General features: G+C 33.9%; 1 protein-coding gene and 1 long non-coding RNA gene across 2 annotated transcripts; both read right to left on the reverse strand.

The window, feature by feature from the left end:
- Positions 1-7,813, reverse strand: LOC139843561 (uncharacterized). Its single transcript, XM_071833668.1, has 14 exons — positions 7,511-7,813; positions 5,354-5,514; positions 5,047-5,150; positions 4,860-4,926; positions 3,548-3,640; positions 3,303-3,467; positions 2,107-2,256; positions 1,933-2,010; positions 1,442-1,554; positions 1,273-1,333; positions 915-1,082; positions 719-820; positions 498-587; positions 1-104 (listed from the first exon to the last, which is right to left on the reverse strand). Exons 1-14 carry the CDS (start codon positions 7,800-7,802, stop codon positions 42-44), a joined length of 1,707 nt encoding a protein of 568 aa, XP_071689769.1. The 5' UTR covers positions 7,803-7,813; the 3' UTR covers positions 1-41.
- A 10,320-nt stretch (positions 7,814-18,133) lies between these two features.
- LOC139843378 (uncharacterized) lies at positions 18,134-19,025 on the reverse strand. Its single transcript, XR_011757547.1, has 3 exons — positions 18,922-19,025; positions 18,701-18,790; positions 18,134-18,307 (listed from the first exon to the last, which is right to left on the reverse strand). It is a non-coding gene; the product is annotated as an uncharacterized lncRNA (long non-coding RNA).
- Between the last annotated feature and the right edge of the window lie 30 nt (positions 19,026-19,055).

The following is a 19,055-nucleotide window of genomic DNA, read 5'->3' on the forward strand; positions in this document are numbered from 1 at the left end:
CTGCAAACTGGTTGGTGGCACAACAGGATCATGTTTCATCATCAAGCTGCTTTGACCTTTCGTGATGGTGGACGACGGAAAAGACTGATTAGATCGTCAACACCCTGTTGAGAGATATCATGTGCAATTTTTATAATATGAAAATAAAGATTCCTATTACTTTTAGAAATTCAAATCAATAAGAGTATGAAAAGAACGTTCAGAAGGTAGAAATGGCAATGAATGTAGTGGGTTATTATACGAGTCAAAACGGGTAATTAAAAATTCTTTACTATTTTCAAAGATAATCAAAAGTCTGAAATTAGTAATAAAATGTTTTTAAAGATTTCATCCATTAAAGTCTGAAGATACAATCAATGACTTCCGTGATCCGATTGATCAATTTCCTTCAAATTTAAATGTTTGACCCGTTAGGCTGTTGGCCCAAATAGCCCAATTCATATGTGGATCACAATTTCTACATATACCCACAGGTTTAGGTAATGAGAGGATCATACCCTGGTAGTTATTACGAGGAAACTGAAAAGTGTAATCAAGTATGAGCCAAGAACAAGTAGCAAGAGCAAGTCAAATGTTACACTTGCAACCTGTGATGCATTCAAAATGATTTTCCTGTTAGCTTTAAAAAAGTTTGTTCACTATAAATAAATTCAACAAAGTTGACAAATTATCACTATCATGGAAATGAACAAATATAATAGTGGGGGATTAAATTCACCTGATAAATCTGCAATTTATTAACCGTGGAATCATAAAAGGTGAACATCCCATCAATCACGTCATGTTGCAAATTCACTTCCACAACATGATCTGCTAATTCCTGCGATTAACAAATATAAAAAAAATTGAAATAAGTGGATTTCACTTTATTTTTTAGCAACACCAAAAAATCAATAAAACGTCATGGTTAATACCTTTTTCAATGACATGATGAGTGCATCGTCCTTAGAAAGAAAAGGTGCCACACGAGGTGTTCTTGACAAAAGGTAAAGCCAAGATCCAATGTAAGAAGGATTGACCGCCAAACTACTGTTATCTGCAAATATATTGACTTTCTTCCCCTCCTGACCGTATATATGCCTCTGCATGTACCAGTAGTAGTTATATCAATTTCACACTTTTAAAAAAATTTATTTTTACTAGTTCTTATTACATGCTGAGAAATATTTACTCTAACATGCATACATGTCATAAAATTAATACTTCTATTTGCTGAAAAAAATTCGGAGAGAATGTAACAATAATAACTATCACTTTATTTAAGAGTCTTACCGCCAAACTCTCAGCGACCAATTTTACACTCTGGGCAACTGCATTTTCGCTGACAAACTCTCTAATGACAAAGCAAAGAAATTAAACCAGAACATCAACAAAACAATATGTTTTATTAAATGATCTATGTAGATGATAAAACTGGCAATATCCATATATATATATATACCTGCTATCAGATAGACCTCCAGTATTTTCCAGTAAACCGGGTGCTACAGATAGTCCAGAAAGTGTGGCTGCAGTAACTCTTAACCTTGAAAACTGTTCATGCTCCCAGGCTACCTGCATGTAGTAGTAACCTTTAGCATAAAATTAAATGGCTTCCCATTGTAAAAGGCCGACTAGACACACATTTGACTTGATTGGATTCAAGACATACTTCAAATTTTTTAAGGCCGGTTTATTCAGCCAAATTTGTCCAAAAGTCCAACTTAGTCGGTCAAAGTCATTAATTAGTTCAAAGTCGGATTTATTTGGTCAAATGGAGTCAAAGTCAAGTTGGTCAACATCCGAATTGTCTCCGACTTGGCGAAAGTCCTTGCAAAACTAACTAGTCCCGAATAGCGACTTTTACAAGCTTGTGTATATTTTTGCAATTTATTATAATAATCAAATTTGTAGTATTTTAAGAATCGTAATCGTTTTTATTAATTAACTTACTCGGGGATTGGAAACATTTATTTTCTTGTGCTTTAGCCCAACTTTAAGGCCCAATTCTTCCGCTACATTGGATAAACCCTGCAACAAGAGCAATTAGGGTGGGAATCTGCTTTTGAATGACTTTATGGAACTCCAAAAATGATGTTGTTTACTATGTGGTTCCTATCTACTTACCTCAAAAATTTGCTTTACGTAAGCATTCTCTGGAGGTTTAGACACATGAACCCATAACCTGTTTTCGCCTGGGCTTTGAGTACCTAAAGTATTTAGGCAGATAGCATAATCAATACTTTCTCGTAGACGCTGATCAAAACTTCTAAGCCACTGCAAGGAATAAAAACATAATGATTGACCATCTTCGGAAAAAGAAATAAAACAAAATATATATGATGTAGATGTGGCAGATGGATTTTGGTACCAAGACAAAATAGGCCATTCTAGCACAGTCCAGTTCATGTTGCATTAACTCGTAATAGCTTTTTTTCGATATTATACATACACACACAGACATATATCTAATAATACTACGCCCCTATTAATCTCATAAATGAAAAATACTTTATATAGGGATGTTTTTATTCAAAGTTACTTCTTTGCAAATTTGTTATTGTCTGAACAAGGCTGATACTTTTGATTTTGGTCTACCATATATCCGATATCCTTTTCAAAATTTAGATATCTGGGCACCAATAATACACTGAATCTTCAATTACATAAGTCCAATATCCTTTTCAAAGTTGGATATTTGGGCACCAATCATATACTTGATCTTTAATTGCATTTATAATACTTTATGATTTAAAACTTGCATTAAAATGGAACTCACGGAGTGAGAGAAAAATAAAACCTCCATGTAACATTTAGTTATCTGCATACATGATAATTATAAAAGTTCATTTTATAAGTATTACATATCAACACAAAGTATATTCAGTGGATCAAAGAATTTATATTACTTATTTACTAAATTGTCAATAAAAAGTCTGTTCACGATTCAAAGGAACAAAATGATCAATTACTTAGGTATAACCAGTGGTTATATATCTATACTTATTTGTGAAGCATTTGGTATGGTATTTTACTCATTTTGAAAAGTTATATCTAAAACAATGAAAGAAAAAAAAAATATTATTTTAGTAGAAAAATTCAATTGCAAGCTTTGCGTAGGGCAACATGCTAGTATATACAAATGTATTTGATAGATATACATAACCAGTTGACCATTTTACCAAAATTACAAAAAAAATCTAATAATAACCTAAAACAATTAAGAATAGATTTGGGGCAACTTTCATCCCTTTGATTTGTTCAAGTCATTTTAACTATTTGAAAGTGCAACATGAATGAAGTCTACATAGAAAGATACACACCTTTTGAGTTCCGTTGTAGTTATAAGGCCCTCCGGATGTCAGCCCAAACAGTATATTATACCTTCCTCTCGTGTTTGGGTTGGAATATAAAATAGAAAATAATCTGGCAATCTCAAGAAGTGCCACAACACCACTGCCATTACTATCACTTCCAACCGATAATGCCTATAACAGATAATGAAAGACACAACTATGTAAAATGTAATGTAATTCTAAGTATAGAAAAGGGTAATCTGGTAAATTACCGGAGCTGCACCAAATGTATCATATGATGCTACGATAGCAATAGTTGGGAGTTGGTTTGAATCCCCGTCAGCTTTCAATCCAGGCAACCATCCCTGTGAATAGTTAACTCGGTATCAGAATATCTTGTCTAAATCATTTCAAAAAGCATGGACGAGCAAGACTAATAAACATTTTCTATTTCACACAGTTCTTAATCGCTACATCTGTTACGAATATGCCTGGCAAACGGGTCAGGTTGGGCCGGTTTGGGTAACGGTTCAAGATGGTTTTGGGTTGAAATGGGTCATAGGTCAAACGGGTCAAATTTTTTTTTTTTTTTTTTTTTTTTTTGATTAGCCTGGGTTTCCTCCTCGCTATGCTAGTCGACTATATCCCAGGGCGACTACCCGCTTTGCGGGCAGCCCGGAGTCATCGCGGGTGAACCTCCGTGGCCAAGATGGGGTTTTTAATTGCTTGCATGGATTTGAACCCATGATCCCCTTGTTAAAGGGGTAGGCCCAAAACCATCTTTTTTTGCATGGGTCAAACGGGTTAATTTTTTAAACGGGTCAAAATGGGTCAGGTTGGGTAACGGGTCGAAACGGGTCAGTTGGGTCAAATGGGTTACATCGCTTTTTTACATTTATTACATTATTTTAGTTATTATTATATATTATTTATTATATTATATATACATAAAAACTATTAATATACATAATAAATGATATAACCATGAATGCTTTGATAAATTTTTGACGGATGAAACTTTTTATGCTCGACCCATTTGACCCATTCACAAATCCCATTAGACCTATTTCTATTTATTGATCTTTGAGTATTGATACCCATTACACTTGTTCCTTCATTTTTTGTATAGGACTTAATAGGTTAGAGAGGAACCCATTTAGATCTTTTTTTAAGTTTTGATTTACATTGTTAGGCCTAATTTTTCTCAAGACCCAATTGACCCGAAAGCTAGACCCATTTGACCCGAATTTGAGTACATGGGTCTTAATTGTCAGGTATAGTTACGAAGCACATCTCATATATTCTCACAGACGTCTACAATCAACATTCAACATACATTAAGAAAGAATATCTAAAGAAAGGAAAAGAGAACATAATTGAAGGCCTCTAGGTGGACTGTGCATAGACACATTCATGACTTGAAATTTTGAAGGCAATCTGAACCAGGTTATATAAATCACCGATTGGGCTATAGTTTCAGTTTTTATCCACTTAAGTACAAAATTTAAGTTCTATCTAGTAGAAATCACACTGCCCCAATTACACGTAAAGATAACAGCTTATCAAATGCAGACAGGGAAAAACCTGGATGTTTGTAATTGTGGGAGATGCAAGTTTCTTAGGAGCTGCTGACGTGACAATAAGCTTGTATCTGCAATTAACTGGAACATTAATTTCCTGAATAAAATATGATTTAAAAGGAAAGTGTAAAGCTTTTAGTGGTGTTTCTATACTAAGATTAAATTTGCATGCTGATTGAATATATACTAACCCGCCTGTAGTTGCTGTTGCAGACTGACCAGCTACATCACTTTTCTTAATATCCGACAATACCTTTTGCAAATCTTCATCTTCAAAAGCAAAATACACAGGATACTGAAAATGAAAACTAAATTAATTAACACGAAAAAGGGGTGATACAGAGAAAAAATATGAAACACCACCATCTGACGTTTAAATTTAATATTTTAACTTTCAGGTCTCATAGTTGCACATCAGATTTTTGTTAGAAAAACAGTCAATTGTAAATGCACAAAGATATATAGTGGTTATTGCACATATATTGTGTGTTCACTCACTTGAATAGTAGCACGTATTAGCTTCTTTTCTAAATCCGCCAATGTATCTTTTAAATTCTCCTTACCAACATATAAACAATCAGTTGGAGTGATCTCCGGATTGAAAAATTGAGGAAGTAGAAGTAGTAGTCCTCCTAAAGGCTTTCCGCTTTCGATATATTCTGCCATATGGTCAACAATAGTTAAAAGACGAAATCAGATTGTTACAGAAGCAATAACAAAAATGAGAAACCTTTTATCTCAAAATACAAGGGATGGGCTCACACGAATGCATCTAAATGATCAACAGAGCTATTATCGGCCAATATGATACGACAAGCAAAATAACAAATACATTCCTCTTCTGATTATTTTTTCTCCATATATCTAGTAGTCACATTCCCTCTTTTCCATATCTAACTTACCAAACTATTTTATTTCAATACGCTTCAAATTTAGTAAACATATTATGAGCTGGAAATAACAACTCTATATCACTAACTTTTCTAACATACACAAAGCCCAACACTTTCCATATTTACTTAAGTGTATCCAAATTCCAACTCCAAATATAGTAATAAAAAAGACAGCATAAACTGTGTAAACGTATCGTAAACATCTCAGTAATTTCTGCATCAATCAAATGCTTCTCGGAAGCTTATTACTTTGCATTTAATTATATATGACCTATCAGATTTGAACCCCATAAAGAAGACCAATACCAATCAAAGCCATAATCAAATAAGAAGCTAAAAGTGTGAGAAGTAACCTGATTTACAACTTCTATGAATTAACTCACATATGTAACTATGTAAGGCTTACGGTTGACATTTACATAAGTAGTATATCATTTTAGTTCTTACGCTTCTTACCTATATTGCACTTCTTATTAGATCCTAAAACCCCAATAAAAAACACCGTTATTGATTTCATCTTATTCAAATTCAATCAACTGTGACACTCTAAGTCTACTCAATTCGATCAAACAAGATATATAAAGATTAACATCGACGATAAACAGCGTTCACAATGACAGAAACTAGTTCATTTGCTTTTGGTTTAATATGGTATCGATAGCAATAGCTGTTTTTCCAGTTTGTCGGTCCCCAATTATAAGTTCTCGTTGACCACGGCCTATAGGAACCAGGCTATCTACCGCTTTTAACCCAGTTTGCATAGGCTCGTGCACAGATTTACGTTCAATAATCCCAGGAATCACTTACAACTTCCATGAATCTGTCCAAATACGGAAGGTCGTGAGTCAATGTCACCGAAGTAATGGTTTGATTGTTTCTCACGTAGCTTCACGCTAGATCTATGTCCCCCGATCTACAAGACATATATCAGATTCATTCTTTTCAAACTCAATGAAGTCCAACAATCAAAGCCTACTCCATTCTATCAAACTACATAAAGATATACTCACATCGGTAATAAAACACAATTAAATATCAACTGATCATACTCTCTACTCTCTAGATTTGAAGACTAAGCTTAAAGAACAATCATCGAATACTTAACCGCATACAGACAAAACTGTAAACTAATAGTTACTACATACATTTATAAAAATCACCAACTCAGTAAACCTAACATCCACCACCTCTCAATCAAATACACTAGCATCGATTATAAACACAGTTAATCAAAATACTCTATCAGATGCAAATGAAATCACTAGATTTACCATATTCAAATTCAAAAAACCTACAATCCAGCTCTCAATCAATGCTTTAGCATCGATTATGAAGAGATGTAATCAAAGTACTCTAGCATATGAATGAAACCATTAAATTCACCTTATTCAAACTCAATAAACCCTAGAATCCAGCTCAATCAATACTATAGCATCAATCATAAATAGAAGTAATCATAATTCAAAACAGTTTAACAGATGCAAATGGATTTTGTTCAGTTCACCTTATTCAAATTCAAGAAACCTAAAATGAAGCTCTCAATCAATAGAACAGCCTAAAATCCAGCTCTCAACCAATACAGCAGCATCGATCATAAATAGTCAAAATACTATAGTAGATGCGAATTAAATAATTGAATTTACGTTATTCAAGCTAGATAAACCTAAATTCCAGGTCTCAGTTAATATAATAGCATCAATCACAAACAAAGGTATCAAAATACTTCAACAGATGTAAATGAAATCAAAAGTTTTCTGTTTACCTCGAACGAAAGTTTCATTCAATTCACGTAAAGGAAGTATAACAACAGTACGCGAGAGATCAGAACCAGGAGCAAATAAAGAAGAAACAGCGTGATGATTAAGTGACGAAACACGAGATCCGTACGGAGCTCCGGCGAGATCGTACTGAATAAGGCGGTAAACGTCAACGACGGTAGAAGCATCGCAGAGTTCAACACAAGCGACTAAAATGAATACAATTGTAATGACGGAGTACATTGATTCGAGCATGAGTCGTCGCTTATTTGGTGCTGCAATCACGGGATTCTCCATTGATGAAATTAAGGAGAGAGATGTGGAGTTTGGATGTTTGTGTGAGTTGTGTGTGAACTAGGGTTTAATAGTTTGATTAAAAGAAAATTATTAATATTAATATTTATTAATAATTAATAATTAATAATTAATAATAATAATAATAATAATAATAATAATAATAATAATAATAATAATAATAATAATAATAATAATTAATAATAATAATAATAATAATAATAATAATAATAATAATAATAATAATAATAATAATAATAATAATAATAATAATAATAATAATAATCGGCCTTATGGAAATCACAGCAGGGTATTCACACCTCTGCTCGGCTAAGGGCAGTCCCTATTTTGGGGTTGGATCAGACGATGAACGCAAAGATTTACCGATGTGTGTTGTGCTACCGGTTAGGTGTTCCATTGTTCTCTATCTCGACGGCATGCTCTGCCTGTTCAAGGGTTTTTACTGGGGATCTTTTCGGGGATCACGCGGTGTCTTGTGCTGGTATGGTGGGTATTAAGCATCGACATAATGTTGTTCGGGATTCCCTTGTTGATGTTTGTTATTGATATGGGATTTCAGCGAGAAAGGAGGTTGACATTGGATTGTCTGGAGGGAACGACAGGGCCCTCAGACCTGCAGATGTGTTACTTTATTCCTGGGATTGTGGTCGCGATGTTTGTGTTGACTTGACAGGGTCTTCTCCTTTGACACAGTCTGGGCTTTCTGACTTTGTCCCTGGACGTGCTGTGGTTGATGCGGCTCGTCGGAAGTGGGTCAAGTACGAATCTAGCTGTCAGGCGATTGGTTATGGTTTCATTCCTTTCTCATTTTCTTCCCTTGGGAAATTAGAGAAGGAGGCTGTTTCTTTGCTAAAGCGAGTTCAGAAGAGTTCGATGGCGCAAGATATTGGTGCCGGTGCTGCTAATCATATTTTTACTATGATAGGTTTTGCTATTGCTAGAGGTGTGGGGGCTCAGATTGTCTCTAGGCTTCCCACTAATTTTTTATAAGTTTAAAACTTTTAAGTTTATTATTATTATTATAATAATAATAATAATAATAATAATAATAATAATAATAATAATCATAATAATAATAATAATAATAATAATAATAATAATAATCTATCTATTATAGTGGTTTCTATTAAAATTCCAAAATGATTATGTCATAAAAAAACTATTTCTCTTTATATAAAAAAATAAAAAATAAAAAGAAAAATTTTGAGATGGAGTTAGTGATGTCATTAATAAAAATTAATATAATTGTATTAATCTCAATCTCGAATTACATTCAACACTCGATTACATTACATTCAAGGAATTTAAAATCTACATCAGAAGCTCTAGGGTTTCCTACCACATATCCAGTGGCGGATCCAAAAAAGTTACTTACCGGGGGCAAAATTTTTATCATAAAAATAACAAAATTACTAAATAGCTCAAAAGAACACGGTGGGCCAAAATAAAATGAAAAACGATCTTTTTTCATAGAAGTCAAAGTGTTGGTCAATGTTTAAATGTTGATCCACGTTAGAAATGTTGATAAGTTAACTTGTGTTCGATGAGATACAAGATATAAAACTTTAAAATTTGAGGTCATTATGAAATTTAAAATGTTCATCAATGTATTTTTTGTAATTTTCTAAGACTCGACTCGTATATATATTTTTGTGCTCTACTTATATATTTGAACCCATTTGCAATTGTCGTTGTTATATTGGAGGTTAGCACAACCAGGGGCGGATCTATTAAGGTGCAAACGGGGTCACCCGCCCCCAATGAACTTGAAACTTTTAGGGTATATGTTTTAGTGAGTTTAGTGTGATTAAATGTAAATTCGTTATTTGACCCCACTACTCTTGTTGTTAAACTCATTAATCAAGCTTTTATAAAAGAAAAAGGAGAAATAATGAAGTGCAGATCGTATTTTATGGAAGTAATTTTGAATATAAAAGGCTTTTTGGAAGTAATTGAGTTGCACGGAAATTTTGGGGGAGATGACATTATGGCCCCACTTTCTTTCTTATATTTGATTTTTCTTTGAAGTCCTTTCTTTTGTCTAAACTTTTAATTTCGCCCATGAACTTACAATTTTCACTTTGACCTGATTTCATCTTATAATTTGATTTACCCATAATGAAAATTGTAAATCAAATTATGGGTAAATCAAATTAAAATATCAAATTATAAGATGAAATCATGTCAAAGTGAAAATTGTAAGTTCATGGGCGAAATTAAAAGTTTAGACAAAAGAAAGGACTTCAAAGAAAATATCAAATATAAGAAAGGAAGTGGGGCCATAATGTCATCTCCCCCAAAATTTCCCTGCAACTCAATTACTTCCAAAAACCCTTTTATATTCAAAATTACTTCCATGAAATACGATATGCACTTCATTATTTCTCATTTTTCTTTTATAAAAGCTTGATTAATGAGTTTAACAACAAGAGTAGTGGGGTCAAATAACGAATTTACATTTAATCACACTAAACTCACTAAAACATATACCCTAAAAGTTTCAAGTTCATTGGGGGCGGGTGACCCCACCTTAATAGATCCGCCCTTGGTTGTGCTAACCTCCAATATAACAACGACAATTGCAAATGGGTTCAAATATATAAGTAGAGCACAAAAATATATATACGAGGCGAGTCTTAGAAAATTACAAAAAATACATTGATGAACATTTTAAATTTCATAATGACCTCAAATTTTAAAGTTTTATATCTTGTATCTCATCGAACACAAGTTAACTTATCAACATTTCTAACGTGGATCAACATTTAAACATTGACCAACACTTTGACTTCTATGAAAAAAAGATAGTTTTTCATTTTATTTTGGCCCATCGTGTTCTTTTGAGCTATTTAGTAATTTTGTTATTTTTATGATAAAAATTTTGCCCCCGGTAAGTAACTTTTCTGGATCCGCCACTGGACATTACCATATTTGATAATGAATTTTATAAAAATTCTAATAGATTTTAGCTTTTATGAAAAATCTTATTTTAATAAATAAAAAAAAAACTTCGTTTGCCTAAAAGAACTTAAAGTTTTAAACAGAAGGACAAGCTAAAAGCTAATAGAAGTAAACATTTGAGAAAAAAACTCAAATTTTTTTTTTGTCATTTTACACTTTATTTTAACATTTTCAGTTACTGTGCTAAACACCTAGATACATATAAAAAGATAACCGGTATGTTTGGCGCGAAGCTTTTAGGTATTTTTTTAGCTTTTATGAAAAATCTCTTATTTAACTAAAAACTTTGTTTGGTTAAAGAAGCTTAAAGCTTTTAGACAAAGAAAAAAAAAGCTAAAAGCTACTAGAACTAGCGTTTAGCTTTTTAATATTTATTTAAAAAATTCAGATACTCTACCATGCATCAATATATATCTGAAAAAACTAACAGCTAAAAGCTACCACCTACAAGCTAAAACCTACCAGCTACCGACTAGTTTGCCAAACATACCTACAATATAATCAATATTCAATATACGTGATATATAACAGTAGTATACAATCAGTAGATGTAATCAAAACAACAACAGATATAAAAGCTTCCACGTATTAGCTACAAGCTTAAAGCTAAAGCTAAAGCGAAAATTATAAGCTAAAAGTTAAAAGTTATTAGCTACAAACTATAAATATTAGCTACTAGCTACCAGCTAAAAGCTACAAGCTACTAGCTAATTTTGCCAAACATAACCTAGGAGTTAGAGAGAATTAGGCATAATAATCTTTTCACTCTTTTCACTTATCTCTTAAAAAAACTCAGCAATACTAAAATTCTTTTAGTCATAGAGCGCCACATTTTATTCATACGATATGTATATTGATCAAGCAAAAATTAGTTCAAGGGGTTCGATTCATGCAAGATCAACAATAAAGGGAGATTTAAGGGTTCCTTGAGTTTAACTCACCGGTCCGGAGTACCGTGAATAACCCTCATACGAGATGATGATCTCCGAAAGGGTTGTTAAACATAACCCACCATCATTCGGGTTTGCCGGAACTGATGGCTCAAGGGCGGTGCTAGGATTTATGTTATAGCCACATTACCTGAAACCGTAAAGGGTGTTAAAGTGCTATTCCGGTTGCGCAGGTTAGCCGGTGTGCTAAGAATAATGCAATTGAGAGTGATTTTTGGTGAAGTGGAAGTTATTCCCAATTGTGTATTTTCAGCTCAAGTTACGTCTATTTATATGTGTGAGCTTTTGTCCCTTAGTGCCACATAGGGACAAAAAGACATGTTAGTGCCACGTTGCTTTGTCTTTGTCTTTTTATTCCGTAAAGCTGTAAAAAGTGTTGCCATTATTTTAGTGATGCTCCCTTTATACCTTGTTGTCCTTTTCTAATCGTTATGCAATGTCAGGATTTGTACCATCCTACCGCAGGTGTCCATTCTGCTTTAGTGTCGTCATAGTACACTTCTGTCCTTGCGTGCATGCTTTGGATGGCGCCATATTTAGACTGCTCGACCGACGTCGAAAGCATCGCATTATGTCATAATCAATCGTGTGTGAGCAAGCGCATTAACACCTTTTTGTGCAATTATTATGGGGTGATGCGCACCATTCTGATGTTGCGCAATGGATGTTGATATCGGCCAAAAAGTAGCGTTTTTACACCCTTTATTGAGCCCTTAAACCATAAAGTTCCAAACTTTATCGCCAAAATAATCACTTTGTTGGTTAATTTGGTAGATTTAGTAATTACAAAGGCTATGTTTCAAGAATCACTAAGAACGGATGAAAAACGAGAAAAAACGAGCAAAACCGACTAAGACGATTAACTCACGTTTAAATAACTTATTTTATAATTTTTGGAAAAGTTTAATTACTTAATCTCATGTTGTAGGATATTCAATTACGAAGGCGTGGGCGCAAGAATCGTCATAAACGGAGCTAAAACGAAGATTCTAGAGCGAAAACGGTGAAAGACAAGTTACGATCCAGCAAACGGCTTGCCAAACCCCTTGCCAAACGGCTTGCCTAGCTTGCAAACGGCTTGCCAAACCCCTTGCCAAACGGCTTTCCTGGCTTGTAAACGGCTTGCCAAACCCCTTGCCAAACGGCCTGCCAGCCGTTTGCCAGAAAAAACCCCTTGCCAAACGGCTTGCCAAACGGCCTGCCAAGCTGTAACTACCCGGATTTTTCCGATCGTTTATACATATGAGATTAATATTTACATAAGTTAAACATTACCAACATGATAAGCAATCTAAATTGTTGAGTCTTGTGTTTTTGAAAAGAGTTTTACACAACGTTTGACCGTCCAATTTGACCGATGATATCACGAACTATATAATATACGATAATTATACGATTGTGTACATATACATATTTATACATATTTAACATGATCTAAGGATGGTTTAACATATCATTGTGTACTAATAACAATGAGTTATAAGTATGCTTTGAGACTACTAACTTAAGTTTTCAAAACGATAACTATACGTAACATTCTTTGACATATATACTTATAACCTATAATGCTTATACAAGTATCGTATAAATACGTATTTAATCACTTTTAAAGGGCTTAAATACATAAAACAATATAAGTATATTCACAAAAGATAGTTATATTTGAATTCTCGTTCCGTTTCCTCAAGATTTCTACACGTATACCTAGGGTATATGTACCCGTATTATACGCAGCTTCTAGATGTATTTACTATTGATAAATACCAATTATTAGACCTCAATTATCTGCTCTTAGCAGCCTTTATTAGTCAACAACATGTGGGATCAAGTAAGAAGACTTATGAGCTAAAAATCAAAACTTAAAATCTATATATATACATACATATACACGTTTTCATATACATACATATACTTCCATATCAACTTTATTTCAAGATAAATGATCTTATAAACTCTCTCATCTTCAACCTTCAAGTGTTCTTCAAGGTCTTCATAAGTTTCTAGCTTCATAATCAAGGTAAAACTATGCTTAAACTTTGATTCAATTCATGTAAGTTAACTATCCTAATATGCCAATTAAACCCGAACTCAAGTGTTAAACACGTGTCATACCCATTTTGACACTTAAACCCAAATTTTGACCCATAAAGGTCAAAATCTCATCCTTTACAAGTTTTGCCACCAAAACACATTTAACTCGGTCTTATACTTCAACTTAATCCATTTTAAGTTTATAAACCTCATTAATTCGCCAATCGGGTCATAGTCACCACCAAACCCTAATTTGACTCAAAGTCAAAGTTAGTCAACCAAACAACCTCCAATGGGTTCCAATACTTCCATAATCACTAATCCAAGTGATTAAACTCATAATCAAAGCCTAATCAAGGCCAAACCGCCAACCAACCCAAAACCCACCAACAATAACTATAAGATCCGATTACTAGCTTCACTTAACCCATTTCATCACTTAAAAGGGTTTTACAACTAATTAACTCAAAACCCTAACTTGAATATCAAATTAAATAAATGAAATTCGGAGTTTGAGCTTACCAATACTATCACCGCGTAGCCGAGAACGAAAGGAACAACTTTAAAACCCGAGCTTTTGCGAGAAATCCACTCCTACTTCCCCAATCAAGCTCTCTCTCTCTAAACTCCCTTCTCTCTCTCTAGATGTAAGTGTGTGAGTGAAAGAGGTGAAAATGAAGATAAGATTGCCCATGGATCAGTTTTGTGGCTCAAAACCCGGCCACCAAGTGAAATACCCATTTTACCCTTTTTAAAACACTTAAAAGAAAAAGGGGTCTGCCAGCTCGATTCTGCGCGGCGTGCACCAGGACCGCGCGGCGCGCAACATGCCTGTTCCAGCTTCTTTTGCTTTTTAACTAATACAAATAGCCAATGCAACCAGAACTCGAATGTTATAAGTACATAAGTATGTAATATAAATATTTGGGTCTTACATATATTTTCGGGGAAACTAAAACTAAAGATAAGATAAATGTGCATAATGAAATGAACCAATGAATTATATATTTTCGAAGAAACTAAAACCAAAGATATATATATTTAATGAAATAGTACCATATAATTGATATCGTAATATATTTATATATTTAATTATTTCGGGTAAACACGGGTTCATTAATGGATAACAAATTTTCATTCATATTTGATCCACTAATCTCATCATCCATATTTATAGCTATCGGGTCGAATGTTAGGTCACCCGTATCCGTTTTTAGTAGATCAAGGATAATAGATACTTCATCCGTCTTAGTTCAATAGTCTTGGGTTGTCTTTTTTCATAACTTTGACAGTAAATAGCTTGTTTGTGTTATAAAATACTTGATGAAAGTTATACTATATAAAAGCATATATAAAACTTAATTTATTCATTTAACTATTTTTCATCAGGAAAAAGAAATATTTAAAGTCAGGAAAAAAAATTAACCGATCACTATTAAATTGAAATTGAGATGAGTAACAAAATGATGTATACACATTCTAAATAATACTCCGTAGATAGCCACATTCTAAGTAGCAAGGTTTATATAGTTAACAAGCAGAGTAATAGATAGCCACATTCTTGGTGCCCGTCCCAACCCAACTTCAATTATATGGATTTCTTGGATTCCAAAGAAAGTTAACTTGTTCGTTTGGAAGTTAAATCTGGACCGGCTATCGACTTGCTCCAATCTACTCTCAAAAGGTATAATTCTAGACACTTATAGTTGCCCATTTTGTCAGGCTCACCTAGAAAAAGTGGAACACTTAATTCACCATATTTCGATATACATTGCCAATTTGGAGGACATTTTAAAGTTGGTGGTCTAATTCCGACCCTGTACCTGTTGGAGTTGCGAATGTACTCAGTTCGGAAAATCAAAACTTAGGTTCCAGCACGCTTAATCGGATTTATTTGGCTACTCGTTACGTGTTGTTGTGGCTTATACGGAAGGGATTATCACTAAAATGCCCATTTTTTCTCACCTATTTGACTCAGAGCCCATAATTTTTTATTTTTTTTTAAAAATTTGCCCGCGCAAGACGTAAGGACGCAAGGTGCTCTTTGCGACCTTGCTCCCCGGTGGACGCAAGGACGCAAGGTGCCTCTTGTTCTCTTGCTTTCCGGGGACGCAAGGACGCAAGGTGCCTCTTGCTCCTACCTGATGTCATAATCAATGTTTTTTTCCAGACATTTCATCAAACACGTTGCGTGCATATCTTTGTTTTGCTCTAAAAGAAAAAGTATTTTCTTCATCGCAATATAATTATTCATTATTTCAATTGGAAATGTTTCACCATTAATCACTTTCAGTTTCTATTATTGGGGGAATATATAAATGAACAATATTAATCAGCAAATTTGAAATGTGCATATATAATTTTAACTAATTAATTAAATCGTGAAAAGAGAAGTATAATTAAAGGGGTTGCATGTTTGGTATGATGGCCCGAACAAACCTACAACGGCCACGAAATATTTACGGTACCAATTCTTGCTTTCAGTTACCATAAAGATTCCGTTTGTCATCACAAATAAAGGGTTTTACATAATCATTTTGCTGATTTTTTAGAGCAAAACAAAGATATGCACGTAAGGTGTTAGATGAAATGTCTGAAAGAAAACACTGATTATGACATCAGGGAGGAGCAAGACGCACCTTCCGTCCTTGCGTCCCCGGGAAGCAAGGTCGCAAGAGGCACCTTGCGTCCTTGCGTCCCCGAGAAGCAAGGGAGCAAGAGACACCTTGCGTCCTTGTGTCCACCGGGGAGCAAGGTCGCAAAGAGCACCTTGCGTCCTTGCGTCTTGCTCGGGCAAATTATCAAATTTTTATTTTTATGGACTCCGAGTCAAATATGGGAGAAAAAATGGGCATTTTAGTGATAATTCCTATATGGAAGTGGAGCAATAGATTAGTTCATGCAAAGCAAGAAAAAAAGGAGAGTACTCCTAAACGAGGACATCATGTCAAGTTTGCGGGTTTCGACACATGGCTATCCAACAAAAGTTCGAAGATCACGGGTGAGTTTGAGGTGTGGAAATCTAACCCGAAAGGCACGGTGACAGCAACTAAAAAACCAAGTGGTTTGAAGGAGTTATTGATTTTCAAAGAATGTAATTGTATTTGTAGTTCAAATTCCTGATGTAATTTGCTTGCGCCTTTCGCAGCTCATAGGTTTTGTTTGGCTTTGAAGGCTAGATGTAGACATGTAGGTTTTGTTTCGTATCTCGATGTGTTGTTTTGTTGGTGTTGTCATCGTATTCTCTTGTGTTTTGTTTCGGGTCAATTTTTCGTGCGTGTTATTGATGTTGGTTTCATGTCGTGTAGGATGTTATGTTATTTTTCTAGGTCATTTTTCTTGAGGTGTTCGTATATTGTCTAACTTTTCGGTAATTTTTTTTTTTATAAATCCATGTCTTTAGAGAATATAAAAAGAAAACACCCATTTGATCTACGCATGATACCGTTATTAATTTCTAATAATCATGTATCACCGAAGTTTCAACGACCCTTAGTTTTGCTTTTAAACTTAATAAAACAAAATTTCGTCAAGGACTTTCGTAGCGTGGCAATTACCTTTGTTTGGTAATCATGCTCTATGATTCTAACCAAATAAGTTTATTGATATACTAAAGCATAAACAGTAAAAACGGAACAAACGGAAAATCAATAGATTTTATGCATCTATTTGGTTCGGTTTACACAAAATAAATACCCTAGGATTTAGCAAAACTTTTGATGTTTACTGTAATTCCAATATCTTACATTTTAATCATTCAAAGTCACCATTTTTTTACTTTAATACCAATTCCAAATTCCAATTGCCAAATCTCAGCCAAAACAAACACACCTTCAAAATCCCATTCCAATTTCCAAGTTCCAGCCAAAATAAACACACGCTTGAATATCCAATTTCCAAATTCCAGCCAAAATAAACACACCCTTGAATATCTCTCTACTACATACATTATATCATGCATGAAAAGCTTCTATTAGTTTACTTTAAAAGTCTATGCAACATCTTGAATATCTTCTATTATGTTCCAAATCGAACAATCACAGTCGCGTGATACCATATGCAGTAATTCTTGCTTCAACATAAACAATGGTTAAACTCTTCAAGTGTCTAAATATATAATATTATGCCTTGCCAAAACCAGGACTGACCAGGACTGAGCCCTAAAGATAGTTTAACCTAAATACTTATGGTTTGTTTTTGCTCATCGCTGCCATGATTCCTTAAAATTACGTGTTCTGTCGTGAATACTTAAAAATTTTCCTACATGAACTGCCTGAAAATAATACAAAGATTACATGTCAAACATAACCAAAATTTTCTGCATATTGTGATTATGACAAAATAAAATTAATCGTCGGTAACTACAAGCTACAAGAGACCATCAGCGTTCATTTAGAACACATCTAATCTCAGCAGTCAGAATGAATAAGTTGTGCAGAAACTGCAAACTGGTTGGTGGCACAACAGGATCATGTTTCATCATCAAGCTGCTTTGACCTTTCGTGATGGTGGACGACGGAAAAGACTGATTAGATCGTCAACACCCTGTTGAGAGATATCATGTGCAATTTTTATAATATGAAAATAAAGATTCCTATTACTTTTAGAAATTCAAATCAATAAGAGTATGAAAAGAACGTTCAGAAGGTAGAAATGGCAATGAATGTAGTGGGTTATTATACGAGTCAAAACGGGTAATTAAAAATTCTTTACTATTTTCAAAGATAATCAAAAGTCTGAAATTAGTAATAAAATGTTTTTAAAGATTTCATCCATTAAAGTCTGAAGATACAATCAATGACTTCCGTGATCCGATTGATCAATTTCCTTCAAATTTAAATGTTTGACCCGTTAGGCTGTTGGCCCAAATAGCCCAATTCATATGTGGATCACAATTTCTACATATACCCACAGGTTTAGGTAATGAGAGGATCATACCCTGGTAGTTATTACGAGGAAACTGAAAAGTGTAATCAAGTATGAGCCAAGAACAAGTAGCAAGAGCAAGTCAAATGTTACACTTGCAACCTGTGATGCATTCAAAATGATTTTCCTGTTAGCTTTAAAAAAGTTTGTTCACTATAAATAAATTCAACAAAGTTGACAAATTATCACTATCATGGAAATGAACAAATATAATAGTGGGGGATTAAATTCACCTGATAAATCTGCAATTTATTAACCGTGGAATCATAAAAGGTGAACATCCCATCAATCACGTCATGTTGCAAATTCACTTCCACAACATGATCTGCTAATTCCTGCGATTAACAAATATAAAAAAAATTGAAAT

This window comes from Rutidosis leptorrhynchoides, chromosome 4, assembly GCF_046630445.1.
Source record: "Rutidosis leptorrhynchoides isolate AG116_Rl617_1_P2 chromosome 4, CSIRO_AGI_Rlap_v1, whole genome shotgun sequence".
NCBI classification, from domain to species: Eukaryota; Viridiplantae; Streptophyta; class Magnoliopsida; order Asterales; family Asteraceae; genus Rutidosis; species Rutidosis leptorrhynchoides.

What these genes read in the sequence shown, in the direction of transcription:
- LOC139843561 (XM_071833668.1), bottom strand. Translation starts at nt 7,802, where the DNA reads ATGGAGAATCCCGTGATTGCAGCACCAAATAAGCGACGACTCATGCTC. An exon ending in TAATACGTGCTACTATTCAA is followed by an intron (nt 5,151 to 5,353) that starts GTGAGTGAACAC and finishes TTTCATTTTCAG; the next exon opens with TATCCTGTGTATTTTGCTTT. An exon ending in TCATCATGTCATTGAAAAAG is followed by an intron (nt 821 to 914) that starts GTATTAACCATG and finishes TGTTAATCGCAG; the next exon opens with GAATTAGCAGATCATGTTGT.